The 18,075-nt window shown below is 43.6% G+C and overlaps 1 protein-coding gene across 1 annotated transcript in view; it reads left to right on the top strand.

The window, feature by feature from the left end:
- Window positions 1-18,075, top strand: part of SLC29A3 (solute carrier family 29 member 3) — a 316,634-nt gene that overhangs the window by 47,905 nt on the left and 250,654 nt on the right. Inside the window, exon 2 of the mRNA XM_078643252.1 lies at window positions 11,049-11,326. Within this exon, the coding sequence (XP_078499378.1) occupies window positions 11,049-11,326 (278 nt within the window). The remainder of the gene's footprint in view (window positions 1-11,048; window positions 11,327-18,075) is intronic.

The following is an 18,075-nucleotide window of genomic DNA, read 5'->3' as shown; positions in this document are numbered from 1 at the left end:
CTCTGCACCTGACCGCCACTGTGGTTGCAGTTTTGGTACTTACCTGACCCTTGCCTCCTGCTGACCTTTAACCCTAAAGACTGGAACTGTAAGTGTGATACCTGTTTAACCGCAATATTGTGTTCCCCAAAATATAACATTGGACTGTGCAAAAATAGTTTTAAGTGTCGATTTTTGAAAGTGAAAAGTATTTATATTTAAAAACTAACTTACCTTATTGCGAAGATCTTGGTCTCAAAATAAAATACAAACAAAGCTTATTTTTCTGAAATTGGTGTAGATCTCCTTTTTGAGTTAAGTGTCCATTATTGGTTAATGTTGTGCAATACATGCCTTACACTCCTCTGTGTTAGGCCTACGGCTGCTCTACCACACTACCATTAATATAGCATTTGGGGTTTTCCATTAAGCCCTGTATGCTTTTGGGGAACACCTGGACTCTGTGCACAGTATAACCACCTAGTGTTAATACCATATACAGAACCAGCTTTTACCGGTGGAGCCAGAGTGTTCTTTCTGGGTACTGCCTTGAATGTGACTTGTGATGCCAGGAAAGGGCCAGCTTAGAAATGTGGCCCGTCACGGCCCAGGGCCTCTTTGTCCATCACCTCATGCCTGAAACTCAGACATGCAGCCCTGGCCAGGGGGTACTCTCATGAGAATTTCCTTCTTCCTAGGCAGAGTGAAAACACCTTTTGTTGTCTTTAATGAGGCTGGTGCTGCGAGGGAAGGGCTAGCTTGGTCAGTCACTGCACTGTTTTGACAAGGGGTTCCTTCCTCTGTTGTCTCTAACCAACAGAAATCCTGATCCCTCCTGTATACATGGGGATGGTGGTTGGGCACTAAGGAGGTCACCCAGTGCTCGCTGTCCCTCCCGTCACAGCACCTCTATCTCCTGTGCTGGTTCCTCACTTTCCTTTGTTTTGTATTGACTTGCACTGTCCATGGACATTTCCAGTGTCCTTTTACACTTCCTCAACGTGGCAGATGCCCAAGCTGCTGGAATGGGACAGGATTAATGCTTTGTACTTCTCTAGGCCAACTTCACCTTGCATTGTTGGTCAGCCTTTTGGTTTTGTAAGTCTGTCTGTTTTGACAAAACTATTTTGCATGCAAATATGCTCCTTGTGAAAGAGCAGAATGCTGTCACTCACAGTAAAGCAGGCCGGTACAGAGCGAGAGAGAGAATTTAAGCACCCAGTTCTTATAGAAAGTCACAAAAGTGCACCCATGAAATAAGTCTTTATATCAGTACAGATTTACAGCTTTTATACCTTCTCAATAATTTACAGAAGTAGGTCAGGATATCTTACTCCTAGAAATTATTTGTGAACTGCATTTTAGCACAAATAAATATGTATGTATAGCTATGCTCATGAGAAAGTCTGTTGAGTGGTTACTTAACTATTCCACCAACCACTTTTTCCCCAACCCTTGAAGTTTACTTCTGCCCTTGTCCGGAGTAAATTTGCAAAATGTCTCTGTATGGGAAAATATTCGAGACGAGCTGATGAAAGCCCATAAAACATGCATGTTAGTATGTTTGCACAGACTCAGAAAGGCATTCCAACCAGGGGGAACTATTGCTCACCCCTACCTCCAACACCAGTATGTAGATCTGCGGAAAGGTGGCAAAATAAGGGAGCTGCTAGTATTCAAACACTACTATGGTATGATCTCTTGTATAATCAGAGAGGCTTTAGAACTCCCATATAATGAGATTCTTGCCAGTATTTGTCGCCGCCCTACATGGATCTAAAGGGTCAAGTGGATTTTGTTACAGAACAAGTAGATTTATAAAGCAATCTGCCCCATGGACAAGTAGATATTTTATTAAATTCAACACCCCTGGGCACATGTAGGTTTGGTTGCTTGCAAGGAAAAACAAAGATACAGGCAAACTGCCAAACAAAAGAAGCAAATTCACACTGCCTCAAGAGTACAATAAAAGTCAACGGTTGACCCACAACCTTTATAATAGACCGTGGTGCATCAATTAACATGATGTAAGTTGAGAAGTTCCACAGCTTGTTTCCTGTGCCATGCCTTAACCGGTCAAACACAAAGGTATACAAGTGGGCTGCTTCTAAGGGTCATACAAGGCGACACAAAGCAGTATCAGTGCAAGTGCCAATACACGTTCTTCAAGGAACGTCATACAGTGAATGCCTACTCAGTTTTGCTCCGGCTGCTGACATAGGAATGATATCTCTCACTTACAACCTCCACACTCAATCTAAAATCAGAAGTAATTTCCTGTTGTTGTTCCATGGCCTAGCAGGTACCAAGACCATGAAAGTGCAACTTCACATTAATAAGGACATTTGCCCTTTTGCCCAGCAGCACAGCAGAGTTGCTTTTCACTTACAAGAAGTAGTTGAGAAAGAACTAGAAATTCTGTTGAAGCATGACATCAGTGAGCGCTCCACCAGCCCTACGCCATGGGTCTCGCCCATAGTGGTGGTGCTAAAAAAAGGACTGTGGAGGTGCAGTACAGATCTGTGTTGATGTTTTCCTAGCCAACAAAGCAATCAAGAGAGAAAGACATCCTGGTCCACACATAGCGGACATGATAATGAAACTGAATAATGTCAAAGTCTTCTCCCGACTTGACCTGACCAAGGGATATCATCAAGTAGGGTTGGAGGAGAACTACAGTCATATCACTACTTTTTTGACTCACGTTGGTTTGTTCACATACAAATGGTTGAATTTAGGAGTGTCATCAGCTGCAGAAATATTTCAGGATATCATACGTCGAATAATTCAACTTGTCACGCAGACTTTTAATTACAGCGATGACATACTTGTATTTGGAGCATTGCAAAGGGACCATGAGCAGGCTCTTACACAAATATGCCAGTTACTTGCTGATGCAGGTCACACTTTGAATGCAGCAATGTGTGAGTTTCACAAGACCAAACTCAAGTTCTTTGTGCACATATTCTCTGTTGGGGGAATGTCTCTTGACCCAGATAAAGTGCAAGCACTATCAGATGCTTTCCCCCCACAAGATGTTAGCATGCTGCGATCCTTCTTAGGCGTGGCCAGTTATTGCTCAAGGCACATTACAGGTTTTGGGACTCGGAGTGCCCCATTAAGAGTCTTGACAAAAATGAAATGTGTCCCTTTCCATCGGGCCGCAGAATGTGATCAAAGACTCGGAAGAATAAAACAAGCGTTTAAGAATGCAGCCGAGATGGTCTATTTTCACCCCAAGTTACATACTGAGATCATAGTAGATGTGAGCTCGGTGAGGCTGTGGACAATCCTTGCTCGACATAGTGGTAATCCAAATGCTCAGAGACACATTGTTGCCTATTCTAGCTGAAGTCTGTATGCCACAGAACGTGCCTTTTCACAGCCGGAAAAAAGAGATTCAGCAGACCTATCCATTGAACAGATTATTTCTGCTACTAATGCGGATAAAAACATGCTTTTCCTTTAAGACATCATCTGAACTCAGTCGTGGAGAAGAATGCTTAACCTTTTGCTGATGATGTTGAGTTAAAAATATGTACAGGATGAACTGTCCGTTACCAAGGAAGATGTGTTGAGAGGCTCAGGAATCATCATACCTGAAAGCCTAAGACAACAAGTCATTGAAGTAGCCCATGAAGACATTGTGGCATTGTAGCCACCAAAAGAGCCCTAACAGACCAAGTGTGGTTCCCACGCCTACATGAGCGATTGGAGAGGGAACTAAAAGAGTATCTTCTTTGCAACTGTCTTTCCCCCAAAATGACGCACTATCCACCCACAATGCCTGACCTTCCTGCACATTCTTGGGAAAGAGTTGCAGTTGATTTCTTTGGGCCTTTAGGAAATTTACGTCATCTCATGGTAGTCATTGATGAGCATTTAAGCTTTCCTTTAGTAGAGGCGTTATTATCAACAAATCATGGCACGGTCATTGAAAGGTTGAATGACCTATTTGCAACGTGGGGTATCCCCGCCATTCTCAAATCTGACAATAGTCCGCCATTAAACAACAAAGAATTTAAGGAGTTTCTAGTCAGACTAAATGACAAACCGCAAAAGAGTACATCTCTGTGGCCCCAAGCTAATGGTGTTGGGGAACGATTCATGGGTACCCTCAAAAAGGTAATTCAAGGACCAAGCCCTGTGTCAAGCCCTCCGTTCGTATTGTTCCACTCCTCACACCACAACAAATGAGAGCTCTGCCACCTTGCTATTTGGGAGAGCCATCAGAACCAAACTGACACAGTAGACTGTGGATCGATCAGTGAGTGCTGATAAAGTTAGTGTCACAAACATTTCTCAAAAGTGCAAGATGAAAACATGCAGATCGACGTCGACGAGCTCAGGAAACAGTCTTTGATGAAGGTGACTGGGCCCTAGTTAAGCAGAAACAAAAGCGAAAAACACATTTTATTGTGCTGTTGATCCTATGAGGGTTGTGACGTGCAAAGGACACATGGTGACTACACATTGTCTTGGGAAGTCCATCACACGGGACTTTTCACACTTTAACCACCTACCTAGACGTTCCTTAGATCCTGCGGTCGGAACAAGGCGACCACGCCTAACAGTTTGGATCAAGCAGCAGATCCTGTGCCATCTGTGCACAGTGAGAGTCTGTCTCAACCGTCTTATACCACTCGATGTGGCCGACTAGCGCAAGTGCCTTGATGACTTTTTGAGGAAATGTAATGTGACTGCTGGTTGTACTTTTTCTGATCAAATAGGGAGATGTAATGTTGTAAGACTATGTGCTAGGACCCTTGCAAATCTGGGCAGACTCAAGAGATTAATGATATAACTTGCTCGGAGGTATTAAGGTGTCTTTATTAAGGAGAGGCTAGTGTGTGATCGTATGCTGAGGAATAAAGACGTCTGTTACAGAGCAATGTGTGTGGCGTACACATTTGCGTCTTCCTGGGCTGAGGAGGACGCTACATTCTCTTTCTTTCTGCCTCCACTTGTTATTGGCCATGCCAAGCCCAGCACCCTTTACTCATTGAGCAGCGCTCCCTATAAACTCTAACAACAGCTGGTGCACCATGATTGTTGTGGAGGCAGCTAGTCTCATTTCCTCCCTGGGCCAGAAATAGATCATCACCTTCACCTAGATGGTTGTAAAGTGGCGGCATGCTAACTTGTGCTCCACTGAAATGACCCTCCGCTGGACCACTTGCACTGTGAGCTGGGTGAAGCTCCTCTGTCATGTAATGAGTTTGCTGACTATCCCTGGTATATAAAGGATGCAGAAGCTACTCCTGCTGGCCCTTCAGCATGACTGGATAGCTTCTACCTTTCTGATTAACTACTCCATTGGGTCGGCCTCATTTAACAGGGGCTGGCAGTGCCCGGGGGCCTCCTGCCCGGAGGGTGCCCTGTGCTGCTTGCACTGCCCTGCTGCCTCACACAAACTCCCACCTGTGGTAAATCAGCAGCGGGCAGCTCCTGTGGCTTTCACTTGCGCAGGTTGTCTCCTGCACCTGCAGCGGTGCAAATCCACACCTTGCGGGACCACGAAGCACCTTCTTGCTCCCTGGGCACAATTCAGAAGTGCTGCACACTGTCTCCTAGTGACCCCAGCAGACTACACGGTGTAGCTTGGCAGTCTGCTCACATGTAGAATACCGCTGATTTCACACAAGGCCGCCAGTGCTAAATTGGGCCATGGGGCTGTGTTGGGGCATGTGGGCAACCATCCTCACCTCCATTATAAAGTTGTGGGCTCTAGGCTCACATACTAAAGTAATGCACAACACAGACACATTGTTATGGTGGGTGCAACTGGCCCAGGTCATGTGCGCCTGGCCCATTTTATTTACAGTCACTAGACTAGTGACGCCTATGTTGGATGGGTGTGGGTTGAGACACTGCCCCTAGAGAGGGGCTGCTGCATTACGTGTCCTGCAGGACACTACAATGGACAACCCTCATAGCAGATATATACTATGCAAATGTAATAGGTAAAAGTTAAAATTTGTTGCTGACCGCTGCATATTAGGTTTTAGTATTATTGTGGCCATCACATGTTATGTATGGAAGTACAAACAATATATATGTCTCAGAGAACCATAGGCCTGGCCTTTTTTTCTTACCTGCATAATCAAAGCAGTTGCTTGTTGATTTGTTTGCAATTCGTTGGTTGCAAGATGAGGATTGCGTATGAGGGTGCAACTGTATTCTGTGCGCTATTGCTGTGACGCAGGTGGAGCAGTTGTCTAGGAAATAGCCAAGTTTTCAACTGTTTAAGAAAGTGTACATGCTCCTGGGCGCCTTTAATGCTGGCTGGTATTGTCAAGCAGGGTTATCCTCCGGAATATTGCAATGCTCAAATGAGGGCCCACCACCAGTCAAGACCAATTCCCCTGACATTCTCCACTTGGAGGCAGGTTATTGGAATGGCCTGGCGAGGGATAGGATATTGGGAAAATGGAACTGCTTGTAAGGAGTTCTGAAAGGACAAGAAATTCCAAAACACAATTGGACATGATTATTTATGTGCCTCCCCTTTCATATGCTTTAATGTATTAGCTCTATATACCCGGAAGTAATGTGATGAAGACTTTGTTGAAAACTTCTGTTTCTCATTCACATAGGTGAATTCATTACCTTCCATCTAAGTGATTTACCAGTGCAGGCAAGGTTCAGCATGCTAAATTGTGATAGCATATCATTTCTCTCCATACCGAAATCACCACTGATCTTGAGACTCAGATTTACTAATAAGCATAGGCAAAGCCAAAAGGTCTTTACTTTGTGAGGTGTTACAAGAACTTTTGGCTTTGCTAGTGTTTTTTGGTGATGCTATTTGACGTGGCGGGAGGAGCTAGAGGGAGGGGTCAGAGTGGGCACAGGCGAAGTTGAATATATAAACAAGCATTTACAATGCAATGGTCTCGGCATTATTAAAGGTAGAGCTATTTGCATTGCTCATGAATTTTTTTTTCATTTTTTAAAAAAAACATAAATAAATGATATTGTCATTTACAATGGCAATAGGTGAACATTAGAGAGTAGTAGAGAGTATTCGAGGACACAGAGTCACACACACACACAGACAGACAGAGCCGCGCACACACACACACACACACAGCCGCGCACACACACACAGAGCCGCGCACACACACAGCCACGCGCACACACATGCACACAGAGCCGCACGCACACAGAGCCGCGCGCACACACGCACACAGACAGAGCCACGCACACAGACAGAGCCACGCACACAGACAGAGCCACGCACACAGACAGAGCCACGCACACAGACAGAGCCACACACACAGACAGAGCCACGCACACAGACAGAGCCACGCACACACACAGACAGAGCCACGCACACACACAGACAGAGCCACACACGCACACACACAGACAGAGCCACGCACACACACAGACAGAGCCACGCACATAGAGGCACAGAAAAACCGGGATGACAAGCAGGGAACCGAGGCACATAAAAACCGGGGAACAGAGGCAGAGAAAAAACGGGGTGACGAGCAGCACAGCTTGTGCTTAGTAACCCAGTACAGAGTGCAGACACCCTGCTCTTTCAGATGTAAACACTTGCAACACCACAATCCTCATCCAGCAACGAAAGGCTGGTTGGAGAAAGAATACCAGACCAGTATATCAGATGAAAGCAAGTACAATGCCCCAATCCGCGCATAGTAACTGAGCCGAGCTCTAAGGAGGAGGTACCCAGACCAGTAATCAGATGTAAGGTAGAAAACCACAATTGAATTGAACTTTGTGCAGGAACATGACACTAACATCCTAGATGTAAATATGTGCAGCAGCGCAATCTGCACTATCAGCAAAAAGATGTCTTCGCTGCATTCCAGATGTCAAAATAGGGAACGCCACAATGCCTGCATATCAGCTGTGTCGTGTCCAACATTGCTATTATAGACTGGGACTGCAGAGAGATGACCACATTAAATGTCAGATCCAGCTACAATCCCTGTATATTAAGCCAGTAGAACTCTGTAGAACGCTGACCACACTATCCTTTCCAATCCTTGAACAGGCAGGAGCTATGCGCAGAAAAATGTACAACACAGCAATCCCTTTATTCTAGCAGATCAGGGACCCTTTAATAATTGGAGATTAGTGGCGCCTGCAAAAAGTGACCACAATGAAGATTCTTATATGTACAGAATCACGAACCATGTGCAGGGACAGACCAGTTGTGTCTGCAGAAGGGTAGGAAGATGTGCACAATGGATATGTACATTTGCAATGCCAAAAACCCCATTGAGTAAGCGCAAAGTACACACACCACGTCCGACTTGTAAGCTAAAAACAGAGTGGAACGGGTGTACACCAAACACACACACACAAATGAGAAACCCCGTCCGCCCATAAACAGATGATGACAGAGCGGTACTGTTGTAATCTCCCCTCTGGTTCTGGCCTTCCCTCCTTTCCCCCCTGTGGCCATACGCCCAGTGGTTTATTCCTAGAACCTTCAGAGGAAGGCTGCATTAGAATGTTGACTGAATGTTTGTTCCCCTCTGGCACTGGAGGCACTGAACTGCTTTATACTGGTGACAATAAACAAAGGTGTTACCTAGAAGCTGTTTGTGATTTATTACCACAATTTGGCGACAGAGGACGGGATGGTGTGTCAGGGACAGCGTGGTGCCTTCCCCTGAAGTTATTAATACTTGCCAGAGGACGGGAGTTTTGAAGAAGTTACTCTTCATCTTAAACGTGATCGACGAGCTCCGGTATTTCAAAGACTTTTATTGCCACAAATTTAAAGGAGCTCCTTCCTATGCGGTCTTGGGTTTGGATTGGTGGTTACTTTAATCATCTGTGGTGCGGCCACCAACCTTTGTGGAAGTTCATAGGAGCCTGGCCGTAGGAGCGGAGACCTGCTCAAGAGTATTTACCGTAGGAGCAGTGCGGTGTGGTGTGGCCGGAATTCGAGTGTCAGGTCGGACACTGGGGCTGCGTGAGGAGCGACATTCTTTAAGGGGGACCTGTATTAGCGTTCTTCAAGAGGCTGAAAGGCGCTACCTCCCGCAGGAGTGGAAGCTGTGAAGAGCCAGGTGAGGTGATCTGGTTACGTAAGGGGCAGATGCGGAAACTCGTGTGTCAGGTCGGGCACAGGGGCGGCGAATGTAGAGCTGCGGATGGTGTGTTAGCAGTGGTGTGGAGCTCGTGGCAACTCGTGTGTCAGGTCAGGCACAGTGGCGGCGTGTGGAGAGCTGCGGATGGGGTGTTTGTTCATCGGTGTAGACATTGGAGCGAGGAGACGCGTTCGGAACCTCGTAAAAACGGCAGCGCAGCAATAGTCCGTTAAAGTGGACGCTTTGAGGCAAAGATTCCTGCTCCGGTCAATATTTTAAAAAAAAAAAAATATTGGGAAGAAAGTCAAGTGGTTTTTACCTCATTCGACGTTTCCCGGGCGGCGGACATACAAGCCTGGCTGACACCTCTCGCAGTCTCCTCCTCAGAGGAAGTTCCCGCCCGAGCAGTGAGCTGATTGACATACACGGCAAAAAAAAAAAAACATAGAAAGGGGGCTTTTAACTGATATCGGTCTGGTTATCCCAGGCAGCACTTTCCTCGAAATGGCTAGAAAGACGCAGACAAACATAAAACACAAAGACTGCGGCACCCACCAACTTGAGAAATACCACATTTACGTCTTCGATTTTAAAACTGCTGAACATGTAAATGAAATGTTTTGCTTTACCACAGCCGTGTGCTCGGAAATGGAAATGTACCTTTAAAATTGTAAGCTTCAGAAAGCGGCAGCAACTTCATTCGATGCAGGGTCGTAATTAGCAACACCCGTGGGCAGCACTTAACAAGCCCATTTACTTCGCCACCCCCGCAGCCCCTTCCTTCCATGGGCCAGCCTGGAAGCCGTAGATTTATCTGTGGCAGCGACGCATAGCACAAAAAAAAAATGGCGGCCGCAAGCTTCCGAAATTTTCGGATTCGGGGGCGTGTATTTGTTGTTCTGAGTGGCGGATGACGTCACCGTCTAAAGAACAGCAAAACTTACGCCCCCGAATCAGAAAGAGACGGGGCTTGTTTGGAGTGACTCCCTTCTCCTCCAATGGCTGGCCTCCGTTTAGGAAGCCAGCCAATGAAAGAGAATGGAGGAGAAAGGCGGGTTCAAGCCCCCTTACTCAAAGTCATAAAATCTCCGACTTCCAGCTGGCAAGCCAGCCTTTGGTCCGACCCCTAAAAAATATATTGACAAGTATGGAAGGGTTAGAGGTAAAAGCAACTCTGAGAGAGGTCAGTGGTTTGGATTTAAGAATAACTGCTGATCACAAGGGAAAAAGCAAGAAAATGCATGTACATTCATTGTGTGCTAAAGAACAGAATAAAAGTAATTTCCTAAATGTAAGCAGTGGAAGGGTACAAATCGTACAATTAAAAGGATGGTAAAGGAGCTGTAGTCCAGTGGAGGGGGACACACAAGGGGAGAAAGGAAAGCCATCAACTAAGAAGTAACCAATTGAGGTTGACAAGAAAGCCAACCAACAGTAAACAGTGAGCTGACCGAAGGCCCACTGTATATATTAGTTCTAATATACAGTATATCTTCGACAACAGACAGCGAAAAGTTGTCTATCGTCAAGATCTAAAACTGCAAAATTATATTCCTGTTACCTGATTTCATCTTGTACATGCACAAATCTACGTAACCTGATTTTGTGCATTTGTGCTGAACAGTTCACGGAAATATTTACATATGTACTCAATTGAAAAGAATAGATTCCTAAAATAAAAGTGATCATTTTACTACTCGGAGAGGCACAGAATTTGCACTTTTATTTGGTCTAAAAACAAGATTCAAAGTTTGTAGGTTAGTGCATGATTATGTGGTTTAGCTATTCATGCTAAGTGTATTCTTCAAATAAATAACTGTAGAGTAAGAATGAATTGATTGCATGCATATTTCCTTGTTCACTGTATGTGCAAGAAAGAGTCCCCCGTGTTTACTCGTCATTGTATGTTTGTTATATTTGATTGATGTCGTGATATTTTGCAACATTTAATGCAGGTGCAACTTTTTTAATGCATACACATTGTCTTGTACACAGTGGCCATCGAGTCTGAAGGGGCCAATGAAGTCAGTACAAACTCCATCTATTCTGACAGTGACGTGCATGGAGAGGAGACTGTTCCCATATTGAGTCACCATTATACCCGCAAACCTGACGACCACTTCAGTTCCACTTACATAATTTTTTTCCTCCTTGGGATTGGGTCCTTGCTTCCATTCAACTTTTTCATCACAGCAAAACACTACTGGATGTATAAGCTTTCAAACGCTACAAAGGAACACCTGACAGATGCAAATGACTCGGCAGATCTTGTTGTAAGTACTTGTGATTTTCTCTTGGGTCACTTTTATGAAATATACATACAGTATTCTTTAGGATGTTATAACCTATTTTGTATTATCTTACTTGACCATAGACCTAATTCACTCTCTGTAGCTGGCTTTTATCAATGGAGATAATCCCCTGGATTGTTCAATGCACTGAGGCAAATGTGATGTTTAATAGAATGTGAGGCTGTAAAATCACATGGGAAAACACTGTGTCCTCATTAATTCAAATTGTTCCGGTTTGTATTATTTTGTGTATACCATAAAGACATTCCCCTCTCCTTTCTTGTGCTTTTATTTTTGAGACCTTGGTCCTTTTTGTTGAATACTGAAGAGTGATTTAGAATTGTTTTATCAACTTGTGTAGATTGAGTTTTTTTTGTTAGTAATATTAGCACTTTTTTCATTCTATTATGTTGCTTTATCTTTTCCCCACCAACCTGTGAGATCACATGAAACATCTGACATCACTATTTCGAGATGGAATAAGTATATCAAAGCAAGACTGTGAGCGAACTAAGGGTCTGATTTAGAATTTGACAGACGGGTTAGTCCTTTTTATGACTGAGTGTTGTATCCTCTGAAAACTAAGAAATATTTGCAATTCAACTGCTCTTGTAATAAGCAACTAAGGAATAATTACAATTTGGCTGCTCTTGTAACAAGAAACTGTACACAAATAAGAACTGAATATCATCTTCTTACTGGCATTACCACTGGAAAAAGTGCTTGTTCTAATCCTTTTTACTAAACATAGTTATTGCTTTTTGATTGGGGTTCCAGCTCCCGATACATGCATGTTCTAAATTCTAAAAAAAAAGCGAGTAAAGGAAGACCTGAAAGAAATATATGTGTCTGCTATAAGATCCTAATCATCTTAAATCGAGTTAGTTGAGTCAAAATAAAGGTGCAGTACCATAATGTAATTACATTCAAGGAGACTTGACCAGTCTCAATCGCAACCTTTAGACAGGATAGTTGGTCCTCTAGATGCAGGTTTAGATTGAGATGGAGGCCAATCCTTGAAAAGGTCCTCTTCTCGCTTCCTTGCCCTGACGTATCACCATGTTACCAAAAACTGACCTTAGTCCTAAATCATGTATGGAGATGGATAGACTTTCACCATTGACTTCTTGCTTCAAAATTCAGTCAGAGGTTTTCATTCCAGGATATTCAATAAGAAAAATGTTAGATACATTCTCTGCAGCAGGGTAGACTATTACCTCTGCACCTGCATCATCTGTACTAGATATCCTGTGCGTGATGCAAGAAACTTGTCAAGGAATTCTAGAGCCTCTCCTGCCATTAAATAGGAATCAATCTTTACAGATCGGTTTAATAAAGAGCATAATCACAGAATGAAGGCAGGATAATTCATATTTCCTGTTTGTTTCAGCTGATCTCTGGTATGCTTATGATTAACCAACTAAATCTGACAACTTTTTTGACTAATATACTGGAAGTCAGGTGGAAAACCCTTTGAGTGCTAACTCTTCAGCTTGATGTCTCTCATTGGCCAAAGTCTGTAAAAAAAAAGATATAAGGATTTGGGGTTACCTCCATGTAGCACCTTGTAATCCAATATTTATTATGTGTGGCCCGTCTCAAAAAGAAGAGGAAAGGAAGTTCTACAAGAGGTTAAACAGCAGCAGTAAATAAAGACAATTGTTCGAAGTGCAAACACCCGCCTGGGGTGGACTTCATCCCCCATAATTCTGCCCTGCTCCTGAAAGGAAGAGAAAACAAAGGCACTTGAAAGAGCACATAGCAGTTCTGCTGTGTGGAAGACCAAGGAATTTGCTCTGGCAGCACACCTTGTCCTAGGTTGATTTAATTTTCCTGTAATCCCACCCTGCTCCTGGGAGGAAGGAGAGGTGAGAGTGCTTGAAGAAGCACACAGTGGTCCTGCAGTGAGGAAGACCAAGGACTTTTGTTTTTGGCAACATACCACATCCAAGGTGGACTTCATCCCCTATAATCCTGCCCTGCTTTGATGAGTAAGGAGGGGCGAGGGCCCTGTAAAGAGCAAACAGCGGTCCCACAGTGCAGGAGACGAAGGCCTTAATTTTTGCAGCATACCTTGTCCAGGTGAACTTTATCGTTCATAATTCTGCTTTGATCCTGGGAGGAATGGGGGCAAGGTCACTTGAAAGAGCGAACAGCAGTCCCACCGTGCGGGAGACCGAAGCAATTGTTCTTGTGGCATACCATGTGCAGAGTGAAGTCCATTTTCCATTATCTGCCCTGCTTCTTGGAGGAAAGAAGGACAAGGGTGCTTGAAAGAATGCACAGCGGCCTTGCACATGAGAGACCAAGGACTTTGTTCTGGCTGCATGCCACATACTCGGTGGACAAAGTCCCCTATAATTCCACCCTGCTCCTGGGAGGGAGGAAGGGCAAGGGTACTTAAAAGAGATCTGTAAGAAGGGTTGAGTGGGTTGGTCATAGTCCCAAACACTTGTCTAAAACTGTGTGGTGATTAACATGGTGGTAAGACAATTACTGCATCGCCTGAATTACTTGACAAATTTACCAGACAGTATTAGGAATGTAATATTCTTTAGGATATTTTTATGGGCCATAATCTGCGTGATCTTATTATTGTCCCAAACACCCAGCACCAGTAAGAGGGATAGCACCAGATTAGATATAGTGTCTAAATAAATAGTTGTTTACCCTCTAGACACTTAAGAAGGAATATTTCAATTATCAAACTACCCAAAATCAGCTGCTTTGTGCCAACTCGAGAGGGCTGCGGCTCAAAAGTAGACCTTCAAGATCCTTCTGATTTACATAACATTACCCCCTGTTCCTGACCACTAATACAAGTGGAGGACACTCCACAGAGCAGTATCCAACTGCTTTCGTGGAACTTAGCCGGAACCTGCCCAAAACTATCTAATGGTGAGTGGTTGGCCTTTATGAAAGATTTTGATTTAATTTGCTGCCAGGAAATGTTGATAACAGACAACTTGGGTATAGATGGTTATAATACATTTCGTAATTCAGCCTGCCCCTCGATAGTGGGCAGGGAGACGTGGGGATTTATCGATTTGGTAATCTGTTGTACCACTTGGTTTCAAGTTTTACTCTTGACTTTTAGCTGGATTGTTCAATATCGTATCTATTCATTTTTATGACCATATTTTTGATCAGAAGTCCACTGAAGTAATAGATCAATTTGATGATTTTATAATTTTATTATGGAAAGTAAACAGCATATTTTAATCATATGGGTTGGAGGGTTCGCTAAGGATAGTAAAGAGTTTTGGGAAGTGATAAATGGTCCCTTTTTCTCGAATTACCCCTCTCCTCAGGTGGAATACCTGCTGAAACATTTGACAACGGAAATATCACCAAAAATCAATTACTTGGTGAGGGAGAAGATGCAGTAACTGGTCCTGTAGTTGCCATTGCTTTGAGTTAAGCTGTTAACATTGAAATAGTTTTGTCTGCAATAAACAAGAGCCCTCTGGGGAAGGTACCAGGGCCCAATGGAATCCCAGTGGACATTTTTAAAGAGAACATAATATTGTAGGTGGCAATAATTACTAATGTATTGCGAGTTATGGTTGTGGTGTGATCATTGTCATGGAAATAATCTGTAATAATCCTATTTTTGAAAATCAGAACTGGATTCTTTCTAGTTGTTATCGGCCCATTTTATTCTCCACCACTAAACTCTCGGGTTGAGTTCTTTTCTCCAGACTTTAGCTACAGGCTGAAGAAAATAATATTTTGTCCAATGTCAAATACGGATTTCTTATTTATGGACCACTCCTGTGCTTTTGTCAATGTTAACCACTACAAATTGTGGTCCATGATGAAAAACATGGTGGTAGGGAGGGTACTTGTTACACTGCAAAGACTCCTTTATTTAGGAACATTCGCAAAGGTACATTACAGCCTTAATGGAAAGTGCTTCCCTATTAAGTCCAAATGTGGAGTATGGCAAGGCTGCCAACTGTCCCTTTTCCTGTCCCTTCACTCAAAGGGAGAGACATTACACAAATTGGGAAACACACACACTCTCTTATGTGCGGATGAGTCAGTTCTCATTGCGAGAACCGCTAATTGTCTACAAATTCTGCTGGATTAATTTACATCTTTCATACAAGACCTAGACTTAAAAATAAATCTTTTCAAACAATTATGCTACATGTAATTAGGGGGTGGGAGTTCCTGTTCCAGTAGTGAACACTTTTAATTTTCATGGGATTTCCTTTTGATTATACGCAAAATTGCAGCCATCTACTTAACCTGAGATCCTGGCAATTTTAGGGAATAACATAATAATTTTTACGATTTGCCTCACATTTACGCGATAAGCTGGTGAGGGATTTCATACAAATATATAAGGGCACTGGCTCGATACAACAGGATGAGAACGAGGATCAATTAGCTGATTTAGACAAAGAGCCACATTTTAAATGCCTTTCTGAATGCCAGTAGGCTAGGCCTGGCTCTGATAGAAGGAGACAGTTCATTCCGGAGTCTGACTGTACCCAATACAAAACGTCTACCTCCCCAGTTGGTCTTGTATCCCCTGGTAGTTACCAAGTTGTTTGCTCCTGCTGAGCGCAGATATCTAGGTGGCTCATATTTTTTTTAACGGAGTCTAAGAAATGCAGGTCTACCTCCGTTAAGGGCCCTGTAGGCAATATGCAGAGGGCCTTGAATTTGGTCCGCTGCCTGACAGGAACCCACTGAAGCTTACGTAATGCCTGTCTGGCTGATTTAAATTTAGAAAGTTTCATAAGTAATCTAGCTGCTGCATTTTGCAAAGTTTGCAATTAATACAGATGTTGGTTCAGTACAGACCATTGTAATAGTCGGCTTTCGAAAAGCAGGGAGCAGCGACCACCGTCCGCTTGACCTCTTCTGATAGGTAAAGGAGAATATTCTTAAAAGTCTTTAGAGTGTAAAATGCTGATGAGACCACTGAGTTTACCTGTTCTTTGAAGGTAAATTTACTGTCCAACATAACTCCTACATGTTTGGCTTCCTTGACAGGATACAGGGGGGAAGGCTATTTTCTCTGGCCACCACGACAGGTACAAAACAGTGTGCTTGTTCCCGATCAAGATGACCTCAGTCTTGACTGAATTAAGTTTTAGACAATTATCCAATTGCTAATTTCGAGCATATAGTTTTGAAATCTTTCTACTGTGACCATGTCGTTAGCTGCCACTGATACTGTTATGTAATGTAATGTAATTTATAGAGCACAACTCATGCCTGGGGCGTCTTGGCGCTGGAGAGATCCGACTAAGGCAGTGGTTGTGTCTGCAACGGGTTGAGCAAGTGTGCAAGGTGCCTTCTAATCCTGTGTGAAGGGACAGGTTTTTAAGGCATTTCTAAAACTAAGTAAGATGGGGTCTGTTTTCAGAGTCCGTGGCAGACTGTTCCAGAGCATCACCGTATCCCTGAAAAACTTCTCACCCATGTCGCTTTCCTAAATGGGGGACCCTCAATTTCCTTGCAGAGCCTGAGCGAAGCATCCTTGCTGGTACATACTATTTGAGTTTCCTCTTAAAATGGTCAGGCCCGAGTCCGTGCAGACATGTGAATGCCAGACAAGGGGGTTTACATTTTCATCATTGTCTAACTGGCAACCAATGCAGTTTCCTGATGACATCTCTGGCCAATTCATATTTGGGAATTTTGAAGATGAAACGAGCAGCAGCGTTTTGCGAAATCTGGAGTCTTTGCAAAAGACCTGATGCAAGAGTAAGGTAGAGACTATTACAGTAGTCAATCCTTGTGAGGACCATTGCCATTGTTACTGTTTTAAGAAGTTCGGGAGGCAAGAATTGTTTGATTTTTTTGTTTGTTTTATAAGCCTTAAGTAGCAAAAAGAAGCAAATGATTTTGTTAACTTGGTCCTTGAATTTCAGTTCGCTGCCTACCAAGAATCCTAAGTTCTTTACTTTACTTGAGGGTGTAAGCAGTGAGTCCAACTCTGGAGGCCACCAGTCCGGTGTCCAAAGAGAGGGTTTATTGCTAAAAATGATAACCTCAGTTTTTGAGGCATTCAATTTCAAGCAGTTGCAATCCATCCAGTTGCTCACCGTACTCATGCATAAGCTGAATACCTCACCAGGGTTGTTTTCACTGTTTGCTAATGACACCACAAATTGGTTTGTTGTCTGCATAAGACGCTAGGGTGAAACCAGTCTTTAATAATTGACGCTAGTGGCGTAACATAAAGGTTAAATAGAGTTGGGCTTAATGCCAATCCCTGGGGAAGTCCACAGGGCAAGAAAAAAGGCCTAGAGACAAATTTGCCCATAGTCACATTGTGTTGTCTATTTGCCATAAACGATTCAGGAGATCCCCAGGCTTCTCACACGGTCAGCCAGGATCTCATGGCTGACCGTATCAAAGGCAGCGGAGAGATTCAACAAGATCAACGCTGGCATCCCCCCTCTGTCAAGTACTTCCCGTATATCTTCAGCTGCTACCACCAGGGCAGACTCTGTGCTATGATTTGTTTCTAAAACCATGTTGCATTTCGCCCAGATGAGAGATATCCTCTATATATTCTGAAATCTGTTGATTCATGACTTTCTCTGTCACCTTGGCGGCAAAAGGGAGTCTTGAAATATGTCGATAGTTGTTGGGGTCCAAGGTTTTCAGATTGTCTTTTTTTAATAGTGGAAGGATCGAGGCAATTTTCCACTGGGAGGGGAAGATCCATCCGACAAACATGCTATTGAAGATTTGTCCCAGGTATT

Source organism: Lissotriton helveticus, chromosome 5_1 (genome assembly GCF_964261635.1).
Source record: "Lissotriton helveticus chromosome 5_1, aLisHel1.1, whole genome shotgun sequence".
In the NCBI taxonomy this organism is placed as follows: Eukaryota; Metazoa; Chordata; class Amphibia; order Caudata; family Salamandridae; genus Lissotriton; species Lissotriton helveticus.
Note: the sequence above shows the minus strand (reverse complement) of the source record. Positions and strands in the feature narration are given on the sequence as shown.